Source organism: Centruroides vittatus, unplaced genomic scaffold, assembly GCF_030686945.1.
Source record: "Centruroides vittatus isolate TY-2023 unplaced genomic scaffold, ASM3068694v2 contig_18, whole genome shotgun sequence".
NCBI classification, from domain to species: domain Eukaryota; kingdom Metazoa; phylum Arthropoda; class Arachnida; order Scorpiones; family Buthidae; genus Centruroides; species Centruroides vittatus.
In genome coordinates, this window is record NW_027121101.1 from 5244155 (window position 1) to 5258000 (window position 13846).

Consider the following 13846-nt stretch of genomic DNA (forward strand, 5'->3'; position numbering starts at 1 on the left):
CACAGATTATAATAATTTTACAGGATGACTGGTCATTAACAGTGTTGCCAAGTCCAGGAAGAGTGAACCCCTAGAGATGATTTTAAAAAATACCCTAGAATTCCTCCAAAATTTCCCTAAAAACATCAATAGCACAAAAATATTTATTTTAGTAAAGGATTAGACATGTTAAATTGTTGCAGAAAATTTATTTTTGTTTTAATCCATTACAAATTATCAAAAACAACAATTATATCATTGATTTTTTCTTCAGAAGTATTGTTTTTTGAAGAGATATGATCATACATGTTCTGATTAAATTTTTCTAGCATACATGATGTTGGCTGAAAATTGACACAACTTATTTCATGCCTTATCAAATAATATCTTGTTGCTAGATACATATCAAAACACAATCTATTTCTCAATTTGTCTTTTACAATTGAATGCAGAGAAAAGGTTCTTTCCACAAATGCATTTGAAACAGACAAACACAAACATTTCATTGATAAGTCAACAATGTTTTGAAATCTGATTTCCTGCAGCATTAGTTAGCATATCTTGAAAATCCTGATTCACACCAATATGTTGTCATAAAGAGCAAAAGTATTTTTATGGCCTGTTTGGATATTTCAGGATATTCTTCAAGTAGATTCCCCCAGAATACATCTAACGGCACTTCTTCAAATTTAGCCTTTAACTGAGTATCAGATATAATTTCTATTAATTTCTCATAATCCACTGACAGAAAACCTGTTGGTTTTTTTGTTACTGTGAATGGATTTTGTACCAATAATAATCTTTGTACTCCAAGTTAGGAAAATACTTGGTAAGAAATGTGGATAAGCTGTTGAGATGATCTTTAATTTCATCGAGTGTCTCTGCATCCAATTCCATTTCAGACTCTTGTAGAAATTTAGTAAGAAGTGGAAAACAGTCAAAATTACCATGCTCTACTTCTGAAATCCAGTATTGTAATTTACAAGATGTAAAGTACTATTTTTAGTATCTTAGGAAACCGACACTAAATGCAATCGGTAAAACTTCCGTTAACCTAACGGGTACTTTACGCGGATTCAAGATTAGTTTGCCAGGCCTGGGCTTTTAAGCATGCACCGAAAATTTAGTAATAATAACGATAAATATCAAGTCAAATCAAAAAGTCCAAATATATTTAATTAGTAACTAGCATTTACTACATACAAATGTCAATAATCCAAACAAAATTTATTAACAAAAATCAACAAGTCAACCCGACAATAAACTCAGCTACTTAGCTTAACTTAATATTAATTTCCCTTTGAAAATTTGACAAATCAAATACTTAGAAACTATGAACAAAATCTCTTACTAATTAAACGTCTATCTGTCACCTCACTATACGAAGAACCTATTTCCTCTATCCTTTTGATATCGTCAAATCGTCAATCGAATTCCTCTTTAACACCTTAGATCGTCCAATTATCAATCTGGACTTCTATCAGAATATCACCTCACTTTCAAATTCACCTCGCTCTGGACTTCACCTCAATTTGGAATTCACCTCCTCTGGAAATTCACCTCCTCCTCCTTCGGTTAACGTACGGGTTTTATACTGTAAGGTGACGTCACACTTTAGCTGGGTTACTTTAGTAAGTATTTCTTTACTAGTGAGTGTGGGGACTCCCCCCTCCATTTTTTTTTTTTTTTTTTTTTTTTTTTTTTTTTTTTTTTTTTTTTTACGGACCGTTTACTTTTGCTGGGCAGCGCAAGTGCGCGAGATTTTTCCTACGGCGCTTATTTTTTTCCATGAGTTGTTTTATCTTCCTTTTTCGTTACTAATAAGAGAGTGGTGGGGAACCTTCGTCCTAAACAAACATAAGCCCCAAACAAAATATAATAAAACGAAAAATAATAATAAAATAAAAATAACGCTTGGACTCAGTTCCTTACAAAGATAAAGTTATCATATTATCTTGAGTTTGAAAAATGTTTTTCCTTTCTTTGTAGAGATAGGCATGTTTCATTCAACTTTAAAAAAACATTTGCTAAATATGTAAGTTTTGCACACCGTACATTATTTCTTAATCTGTCAGACAAATTAAATTTATGTTCAAGAAAGTAAAACTGCAATTTTTTTATCAATTCAACCATTCTCACCAGCACATTTCCTCTTGAAAGCCACCTTACTTCTGTATGTAAAAGAAGAGTCATTTGATGGCTACCCATATCTTTGCATAAAGCTTTAAATACTCTTGATTGTAATGGCCAAGTCTTGATAAAATTGATAATTTGCACGGTTTCATCCACAACTACCTTTAATGAAGCAGAAATTCTTTTTGTCACTAATGTGTATCTGTGAAGAATGCAGTGATTACTGCTGCAGTTTTTTGCAACACTTTTTGTTCTAGTTACAATGCCAGATAATTTTCCCATCATAGCCTTCGCTCCATCAGTGCACACTGAAATGCATTTATCCCAACCAATACCACGATTTGTTATATAATTATCAACACAATCAAATATATCTTTTCCTGTGGTATGAAGCTCTAAACTTTTACAGAAAAGCAAACTGTCCTAATTGTTTTATTGATGTCATATCTAACAAACACAAGTAGAATTGCCAGTCCAGCCACATCTGTAGACTCATCCATTTGTAACACGTAAGCATCACATGCATGCAATCGTGAAATAAGTTCAGTTTCAATGTCCTCAGAAATATCAGCAATATGCCTCGACACCGTATAATTAGATAGAGATATAGATTCAATCTTTTGAGCAGACTTTTCATCAAATACACATGAAACTACATCTTTCAATATAGGTTATATCAATGATTTACCAATAGTGTGTGCTTTGTCATGAATAGGAATATGGTAAGATGCTTTATATGACACTTCAGTTGCATTTTCATTGTCTGTTCTTTATTTCTTCACCATGAAATTTGTAGTTTTATTGAAACTTTCAAGTTTCCTTTCAAAAAAGATTTATCCTTATTTTTATAGACACTATGCCTGGTCTCCATGTGTCTTTGCAACTTTGCTGGTGCCAACAAACTGTTAGCTAATCTTATGTGACAAAGTATACAAATGGCGTCTGGGGCTTCTTCATCACCAGTACTAGTAAAGCCATATGACAAATACTGAGGATCATACTTGCGTTTCTTTTTGCCTGGCTGCCATTCAGAACAAGAGGGAACATATTCCATGTTTTTTGAACTAGTAGTTGCAGATTGTTCCTTTGCAAGTTTACCTATTTCTCTATCTTCTTTGGATGTTGTTGCTGTACTAATCCTTTTTAACCATTGATCCATTGTAGGGCTTTAAAAATAGTAGAAATAATTTATTGAGTAGAAGAAATGCTTGTGGTAACAGTAGAGCAGCACAACCTTCCTGCATGAGAAGTTGGTGCATAACTAACTGACAAAGCCAGCCATCACCAGTGTTGCCAACTCTGAATAATCTAGTCTGGAACACTTGCTGTCAGTGGGAATTCATTGATGTCATAAGATATGATATGTACCGATTTCTTATGTTATGATTAAATGTTGCTTTTCAATGTAGCTTTACAGAACCCCTGACCTTGCTTCATGGAACCCACTTTGAGAACCACTGTCTTAGAGGTTACCAATACACTGGCCAACCCTTTGGAGCTCACATCCAAGTTAAAACCAATTTAATTATCAAGTGCAGAGCATTCATTAAGTGCTGGACTTCACATCATTGTACCCTTCAATAAAACTTGAACCATGCTTCTGCGTACTAAGGGATGCCTTGTTCATTATAGGACAAGACACACACATATACCATTAGCAGATCCTGAACTTATTGCACTTACTATTTTACTTCTTCCTTTTTTGCTTTCAACAATTTTACATACATACAAAAAACAGGGAGTCCCAATGGGAAGCCTTATCTGGAGATTTATATAAATTGATTATAAATTTTGTCAAACAGCAAGCCTTAAGGGACTTTATTCCTTGCATATGATTGTATATGAGGTATGTAGACAACATTTTTATTATTTGGAAAGACAAACTTAATTTGGATGCTCTACTACAAGTATTTAACAACAACTGTGGCTTAACTCTCACTTCAGATCAGTCCAGCAATGCAAAAGTCCATTGCTTAAACCAGGAAATTGAGCTGATACATAAGAAAATTATAAGTGTCTACCACAAGCTATTGAACAAGCTGCATTCATACCATCTAACTCCAACAATCTCAGGAGATACAAAAATGGCCTTTAGGGCCCTTATAAAATCAAGCATACACTCATTGCTCTCTCAAGGTAAATACTAAATAAGATGTATTATGGGCACAGCATAAATTTTATTTCCAACCTAATTTGAGATATAAAAGCTAAAAGCAATAGTAGTGGCAATATGGGTAATAACATGGAGCAAAAAAGACAAGTCCAAAACTATGAGCCTAAATTAGTCCTTACATAAGCCAAAAATAACTTATACATGTTGCCCTATAATATTTAAATCACTAATTAATGGTAAAGATGAATTAAACATACAAAGGGCTTCCAGGGTCTATAGAATACGACTAGTGGACACAAAATTTAACACTCATTTAGCTTATATAGGCTTCATGGGTAAATTGTTGACTACCAGAATTAAAAAACACATGTATAACATCCAAAAACGGAGATATGTAACAGCATTGGCCCAATCTGTGAGTGAGCCCAGGGTGTCCCTCAATGGGGAGAGGTGAAAATAATACAAAGCATTTATGATGCACAAAAACTCTTAACAGCTGGGGCCATTGAAATTTATAAGCAAAAAAGGGAGTGTATTAATAACAATGACAGAGTAAATCTTCCACAAATGTGGCAGATTTACTCTGTCATTGATGCTGGTTTTACTATTGATAGCCTTAGATTGAATGTTTTAATCTTTAATTTTTGTAATATGTTTTAATTTGTTAATGTTTCATGTTTAGAAATATATCTTAAAAATTTTTTTAAATTCTTAATTTATTTTATATTGTCATACAAGTATAGGAATCTCTGCACTTCAAATGTTTAACTTCATTAGAATTTAAGTAAAAAGGTTTGTTCATAAAAAAATTTATTTTATCTAACATACAAGCTCATTTAAAAGTGTAAAAAAAAAAATTTTTTGTAACTTGACAAGGGCCACTAAAGTGGCCAAAAACATTTGCTTTCTGTCATTTTTTCTAATGTTTAATAAACATCGGTGCTGAAAGTACTATATAAAAGAATGTAGTGGGTTTGTTGAACTGTTCCAGTATTTGAGAGTTATTAAAAGATTGAAATTGTATGAAGTAAGTCTTTATTTTTTTTTAGGAATAATGATATTCACAGAATAATCCAAAAACTTCAACCAAATTAAAGTTTTAAAGTTTGACTGCTAATTATAATAAAGTGATGTGTATGATGCTTTAAAATGTCTGGATTACTTCATCGTTTGCAGTCTTGGTCTTATCAAAACTTCTGTCAAATCTAAAGCAAGAAATCTATAAAGTTGATCCCTTTGACCTCATTAGCAACTTCTTGTTAGTAACAGTACGAATATCATTTTTAAGGATAGGTTCCTGCAGATTAGCTACAAAAACATTTAAATGATTCATGTTTTATGATAGATACTGGTTTTTTATTCAAACATAAATTGTTAGTTATAACACATCTTGCACTTCAAAATGTTTCAAAGAAAATTTTACTTAATTCATATTATTCAAGGTAAGTTGTTTAAAATTTTAAGAATGCTGGCCTAGGAATTAATGTTCTAAAAATAATCATAGGAACACTTAAGTTAGTTTGCTGTTCTGAGTATTTCTAATATAACAATAATTTCAAAATTGTATTTATATTTTTGCAGTTTGTATTTTAGAAAGTCACAGCTTTCAAAGTCTATTTTTCTATCATTTTTTATTTTCTTTCTATACTTTATAGTTTAGATATCATGAATGTAATAATTTCTTACATTTTTTATAATTTAGTAAACAGGAAGTAGATAAAAATTACAAATTTTTCTTATTTCCTTTAGTCTGTCTTTAGTTTAATAATAATAGTATTTTTTGGCACTTAGTTAGATTTAACATTTATTTTTCCTCATTAAAATTAATATGATGTCCTCGTTGGTCAGTTTTGAAAATTTCAAGAGCTTCTAATTGCCTCATTTGCTCGATGTGAATAGTGCATCTTATCATAGTGGGTTGTTGTAACTTAGCTTCAACATCTTTTTTCAATGCATAAGTAGAGGGTGGGAGTTCTTTTCTTATTAATTATATCATTCATGTTCAGCTACACATTGTTTTAGGGATCTTTTTTGTAGATCATATGTAAACAAGATCTCTCTGGAATTGATCATTGCATACATACACCTGGTGCTCTCATTTTTTTTAAAGGATCTTTTCCATTCTGTAAAAGTTTGTATATGCTAGGATTGCACCCATATGTGATGCGCATGCTTTTGGCTTTAGCTGTATTGTTCATAGTTAATTACTGTACTGTTGTGAAAAACTGACCTATTGTTCGAACTAGCATTGTGGCTCAACTTAGAACCATTGGCATTTTGTAGGCTCTAAAGTTTTGGGCTAACTTATGTACTAATTTTTTGAAAAACCATGCTTTTGCACTATCCTAGTGATCTACCTGAATTCATCTATTGTATCAGCCATGTTGGTACAATGAGTGCAAGTTGTCCTTGTAATTACTCTGAAAGAAGCTAATTTGTAACAGTAAGGATCATTGCCTCTTGTAATTGCTAATAAGGAGTAAATTCTTTATTCTTAGCTTTCTGTACTACTTCACCCAAATGTCTAATTGATAATAAGGCATGTTTAATAATTTTGCTTCCATGAATTAATATTTTGTGAACTGGAGCTAGCATACAAAACCAAGAATTTTGAGCTACGGTTCAATATTTGATCCAAAATGATTTTCGTTTACCTCTTAATATGATTTTCATACTCCTTCAAAATATAAATTTTATTGGTCTGAAGAATCTTGTAGCAGATGGAACAGGATTTTCCCAAATTATTTTATATTGTATTGATTGTTACATGCATTATAACTGAAGAGGAACAAATGACAATATAAAGACTGATGAATCATTGAAAATTTTTGACTATATATTTGTGGTTACTCTGACCAGAATTACCATTACATGCAAGTTTAAAATCTTTAGTTTCATTAAGTAAACTGTTTAATATAGATAGTTACTATATATGTAATCAGTATGTAACTATATACATATACATATATAGTTACGTTTAAATAAGATTTACTTTTGGCTTCAAAAACTATGCCAACAAGGATAAATATATGCATTGCAAGCTTTACTTTTCAATCTTATAAGGAAGAAGTATCAAAGAATGTACTACCTCAGCAGTGAATTCAGTAGACATAAGCTTGAAAACATAAGCTTAACCATTCTTTATTAGACTTCCTAAATAGATTAACATTGTGTCTACATTTTTTCCAATGTCTATAGATATTTTGTAAATTTTATTAGCTTGTAATTTAGTTCCTTGTGGTTTGCATTTGGTATACTTTTAAGTACAAATAACTTTAAATAAGAAATAGCATCTGCTCTTGTTAGGCTTGTATTTGTACCATATAATTTATCAAACAAATCCAAATAGGTAATTGCATCAGATGACCCTAAAAAGTACAATAACATTGTAACTTGCACTTAGTAGCATTTTATTTTTGATAAAATAACTATACAGTGTCAAATAAAAATAATATTGACATTGAAATCACCTGCCAATTTTTATACGACAAGTGAAAGTAAAATACTCTAGAATTTTAATAACATTTAAAGAAATTTCTCTATGTACAGGTACAGTACCTAGTTGAGAATTGTCCTTTCTGTAAAAGAAACCAAAATTGCCAAAGTTCAAAACAATGTGCATTGAGAAGTATGAAAGAAAAGAATAATAGCAAGTGTAAAAAATATGATTTTATATATGCTAAGTTTCAATACAGGAATAAATTTGCCTGAACAGGAATATGCGAAATAAACTTCTGTGTTTATTATAAAACATATACTGACTACTGAAATATTTGAGTTTCAAATTTTGAATTTGTTTGTGCTAATTACATAAAATGAACTACTGTATTCTGGAATCATCTTATTAATGAATACTAAGTTCCTCATTGGTAATTGTGAAGCCCCAGTCCATTGAGATACCAGACATTAAGGACCCACTGATCATCATCATCTTTGCCATCCAAGCCACTGAATGTTGACATTCACCTAACTGTCAGCTGCCAGAAAACTAATGTGGGCACCTTTGGAGGTAGGGGTGATTTTCCTAGCCTAAATCCTCCAAGTATGGTTACCATATCTACCATGGTTTTGCCTTTGTCATAGTTGACTTCATTGAAGTGCTGTGCAGCACTCACAGGCACGGAAGCTGCAATCTCTGTTATGTGTAATTGATTGACAAGTGAAATAGAAACTACTAAAAGTTTTTACTGAAGTTTTAGATGAATACCTCTGAGTATTTTGACTCTTTTCATCAAACATTGGTAGTTGACATTTCTCATTCATTTTGAAAAAATGGAAGGAGACATTAAGAAAAGAATAATAACAGAAGCAGAATGTATTAAATGAATCACATGTTTATAAAATTGATAAACAACCTAAAGCCTTAGATAGCATATTTTGTAGTACATTGGAACCTCAGTAACGAATGCCCTGGTTAACAACCCAATCAGTTAACGAACTTTTATTTTGCAAAAATTTTGTCTCAGATAACGAACGTAACGGTTTTTTGTGTCAAATTTTAGTTGCTGTTAGGCATGCATGAGTTAAGCATTGCTTTTCTGAGTGTTTGTGCTAAACTTCCTTTTTCAGTTTTTTGATTTATATATTTAATCAATATGGCATCCAAGAAAGAGAAAAGTGATTGTGGCAATAGAAAATGACAATGCACTATTGCATTTGAGAAAAATTTTGATTAAAAGAGTAAGACAATCAACTTTAGATCAATTTCTTGTTCCTTACCAAAAGAAACCTCGACTCGAAGAATCTCCCGACGAAGTGCTACCCATTATTTTTTTGGATGGGGATTCCCCCATCTAAGCATTAAGCTCTGTATATCTCCACTCCTCTGCCACCAACTACAACAAATGAAGGTAGGTACAGTGCTATTTTATTGAATAAAGTTTACAAGTTTGTTGCTGTGATGATAGATACTACATTTTCCTACATTTTCATCAAAGAAAACCCATTTTTACAAATAAAATTACAAAAATTTTGGAGCCTAGAATGGATAAATTGTATTTGCATTAATTTCTATGGGAAAAATTGCTTCAGTTAACAAACAATTCGGTTAATGAACAGAGTTGCGGAACGGATTAAGTTCGTTAACTGAGGTTCCACTGTATTACCTGCCTAGCTTGCGGTTGCAATTTTAAGTGGTACAATAGACTAAATCTTTTCTTCTGTATTTTTCTAAATTAATTAAATAAACTTAGAAAAATAAGAAAAACAAATTTTATAAATACATACTATATATAAAAATAGTTCAAGAAATATTGATACATTAAACATATGTAATTTAATAAATTATTTCAAAAAATCATGGAATTATTTAATTAGCTTTGAATTTCAAACATTAATTGATTTTTTAATTTATATAAATAAATGTTTTAAAGCATTCTTAATGATCTTCATTGATGGTCAGATGGCTTAGTAGTTAAGCTGTCATCTTAATTTGTTCCTGAATCCTCAGAGCAGTAACACATTGAAAAACCTTTGAAATTCTTCAGGGATGATCTGTCCTGGATATGTTAGATTCCATCCCTCACCACTAGTTGTCCCATTATGGACCTGACCTAACCCACAATGGACTTGATTAATTTTTAAAAGGCCCTTTTTTTTCTAGTGCCCACAGGACAGAAAGAGTAAAAGAAAAAACAATCTTCATTAAACTGAAGAGTGACTGAAATTGAAAGTTGATAAGTTTGAATATATAAATTTATATATAAAGCTTCGACAAAGCACTATATTTTAGATATCAATAAAATTAATTGAAACAGTAATTGAAATTAATATGAATTAGAAGAACTTACATATTTCAATTATTTATATTCATTAATTTGTAGCAAATGTGACTCAAAATTGAATAGCATATGATAATGTACAATTTACATTAAGATTTATTGAATGATCAATAAAAGTACAATTCAATTCATGCATATAAAATAGATTGAATTTTTTGTGTGCCAGTGTATGAGTAATTGTTAAATCATTTTTAAGAAAATATATTTTAGATTTTAATATTAAATTAATAAATTAAGCTGAAAGAGTAAAATTTGAAATATTTGATTATAAAAGGAAAAAAAATTAAATGAAAATCTATTTGTATAATTAAGTCTTCTATAATTTTTAATATTGAAAATAAATTCCATTCCAAAATAAAGACACTATCAAACTATATTTATTATCTAATTCAGTTTTGTGAACCCAGAGAAATTAAAATTTATCATAAGTCTTGATATAGAACATTCTTCAATAGAGAAATATTGTTCCAGGAGAAAAAAATTGATTTTAGGTATGAAAAAATATTGGGAACTATACCAGACAGGAGTAAATATTAAGTAACACTAAGACAAAAGATTATGGTCATATACACAACAAATAAGATGATGATGATTGATTTTGAGTATTGTGAATAAGTAGTAAAAGTTTTAAATTTTGTTAGGAGGCAATTAGAAAAATATTGACTGAAAACATCCTTTAGTTGCAGTTTATAAAGATTGAGGAACACTGATGTAGAGTGATAAATTGAGTAATAGTTTATAATAAATTAAAGGGCAATTATTTTGGAACTACTGTAACAGTAATGTAAAGAAATACAAACCAAAATACCAGCCAAAAGTCATAAATTTTTAATAGCTTTAAGCAATCATCTTCAGCTTATGAATAAAATTCAAATATCAATTTTTTTAAATGAGGAAATGTCATCAGATGGGATGTTGGTGTAGTGATAGTCATTGGAGGAAAAGATTACTACAGGACGACAAACAGGGATCTCCATACATCCTTATATTATCCAGTTTTTTTGTGTTGTTTATAACAGTAATCTATTATTCACTCATTATTTTGCTTCTTGCTCAACCCTGACCTGTCTCAAAGATCGGATAATAGGCATTCACTTCACCCAATGTCAAAAAGCAAAGCTATTTTTCTAAATTATTGTTTAAAATTTGCTGATTTTTTTTTATCAGTCACTAACTTAAGATAAATTTTAAATTTTACTAATGTATTACCATATATTTTTTCTGTTAAAACTTGTTCTACCCACTGTAAAAAGCAGTTTTTTATAATAGGGAGAACAAGAAAAAAGTTTTGATTGATAAATAAAGAACAATATGTTATTTTTAAAAGCAATTAGATTCAGATGGAAGACATTAATTATTTTATAACAAACATTTTAAAACTTTATAATTCATCTTCCATTACATTAAAACAGAATACTCTATAAAGAAGTTTTAAATTTTTTAACAATGATTTTTCAACTAATTTAATATCAATATGTATATAACCTGTATCATATATGTTCTAGTCCATCCCTTTCCAAGTGTCAAAAAATGGCCTTAAGATTTGTAATATATATGATCACACAAATTACCAGCTTTCATGTTAGCAAATAAGATGTATTTTTTTCTCTCTCTATCTCTAGCAACTGTGGTTCAAATCTTATTTTATAGATAAACCCATATTTTTTTAAATATTCACTGACCAGTTTTTGCATGTATTGGTGTATTTATTGCATATATCTGATTGTGATTTCTTTTGTATTATTTTTCTTTCATATGAATTAACGATTACAACAACAAAACCCTTTTCTTAAGTTGAGGATTTAATGTGACTTTGTAGTTCAAACTCCAGAAATGCATTAAAAATGATGGCTAATATGTTGTTAGTATCAATTGGCATCTGTCATAAATACTCGACAATTAGGACCATGAAAAATTGGTGCTTGAAATGAACAGATAATACTGTGGAAAATCATAATATAGATGTGTAATTTAACACCTCCAAATTAATTAAACAGAAACTTTATGAATATCGAATACCTTTTTTGTAGGTAATGTTTTCACTGAAACAACAGTAACAAAATTCTTCATATCAGTAAAAATATCTAAATAAAAAAAACTTTAGAAGAAATTAAATTTTTTAAACATTTGAACCACAGATGAAAAGAAATCACAAGCATTACTACAGTTACCACAGTGATAGCTAGAAATGGCCAATAACGGAAAAGCAATGCACTTTTCTGTTATTGTCAAGGCTATTTTTTCTTTGGTACTTGGCAGTTGAAATCTCATGTTTTGTTTTTCTTAGAAACAAACACATCCAGTAGTTCTTCAAACATTATTTCATTAATGGGTTGGAAACAATTTATTTATCATCACTAAAATTACAATTGAGGTATCTTTATTACTTAATGTATTGTTGTCTGAAGTATAAATATAAAAAAAAGAGGTAGATAAAAATATTTTTACTGTAGAGCTTTTTTATATCAAATTAAAATTTCATTTTTTGAAATGAATGATTCTATAAGTAAAGAAATTATTCAAATCTATTAATTAATTACCATAGTTGCAGTTATAATAAATTTTGTTTTATTCAGATATCAAAAATTTATCTTCTGTCTTCTTTACAGAATTAATCAGACCATATTTTAGAAGTCATCTTTTAAATTATTTTACTTAATGTTTTACTACTTAAGTGAAGTTTTTTTTCCCCATTATACAAAGGGGAAAAAAACAGTAATAAAGGATAGAGAAATTAATGTTTTAACCTACTTGTTAATGCTGAGTTCCATAACATTTAGTATATCTTTCCATTGTTTAAATGATTTTGTGAAATTCAATATATGATTAAAGTAAGGTTACCATATGTCTGTATTTAGTATGGACAGTCTGTACTTTTCAACTGATCATGTAGCCAATAGATAAATCATAACCACTTGGATTTAAATCTGGTGCTAAATTTTAGAAGATAATTGTTGCATTTGTTGGCTATATGGAAACATTGTTTAAGCAAATGTAATGGCTATGTTGCTTAGAGAACATGTCCACATTCATAATGATTTTTTTAATTTGACAGTACTTGTTGTTTAAATTGTAAAATAGTTATCTTATATTTAAAATTGCATTCTGTGCCCCAAAAGAATGTGTAAATTGAAATTTTATATTATATGTCTACATTTACTAGATTGAAAAATATGAATAAATTCCTTTTATTTTTCCTCGAGTACTTTTAATCTGTCTGTATTTTGCCTTCAACTCTTATAGTAATCCAAATGAAAGCATTATATTTTTATTGTATTATTCTCTGTTTGAACCTATTAATATTCATTCCTAGTTCTAAAAATATTTCCAATAAATAATTTTAATTCTATAAGACTTACGATTCAAATATGAAAGTCTAAGACAATTTTAAAGGGAATAATTTTTGTTATACATTTATTTAGCAAAAAATTCCTATTTGTTGAATTCAAAGAAATATAATTTATAAGGACTCTTAAAGTATAAATTTTAATTTATTTTAGAAACAACAAATTGAAGTCATTCAAAATATTGGAAAGAAAAGATTACAATATTTACATCTTCAAAATTTTTTTGCTAAAAGAAAATACAGCTTCCCATTAATATAACAATACATATTATAGTAGAATTATTATCTTGGAATGTACAGTAAACTATTTTTAACATAACAGGAAAAATATTTCTTTAGTTGTTACAACAAAACAAAAATGTCTTCTCAATTTTTTGTAATTTTAATTAAAAAAATAATATTTTTTAATGATAAAATATTTCATGAGGATACATTTTTAAATACAGTTCAAAAGAATATACTTTTAATCTTATAAATTTTGATATTGTTTTTAAA

The 13846-nt window shown here is 29.3% G+C and overlaps 3 protein-coding genes across 3 annotated transcripts in view; all 3 read right to left on the reverse strand.

Annotated features, from left to right (window-relative positions):
- sip1 (septin interacting protein 1) overlaps positions 1 to 13846 on the reverse strand; it is a 354828-nt gene that overhangs the window by 150976 nt on the left and 190006 nt on the right. The gene's annotated exons all lie outside the window — the stretch shown is intronic.
- Positions 2005 to 13846, reverse strand: part of TrpRS (Tryptophanyl-tRNA synthetase) — a 143013-nt gene continuing 131171 nt past the window's right edge. The window contains exon 9 of the mRNA XM_067263837.1: positions 2005 to 2015. The gene's annotated coding sequence lies outside the window, so the exon portion shown is untranslated. The remainder of the gene's footprint in view (positions 2016 to 13846) is intronic.
- Positions 2891 to 3271, reverse strand: LOC136969749 (zinc finger BED domain-containing protein 5-like). Its single transcript, XM_067264026.1, has one exon. The coding sequence runs from the start codon at positions 3269 to 3271 to the stop codon at positions 2891 to 2893; it is 381 nt and encodes a 126-aa protein (XP_067120127.1).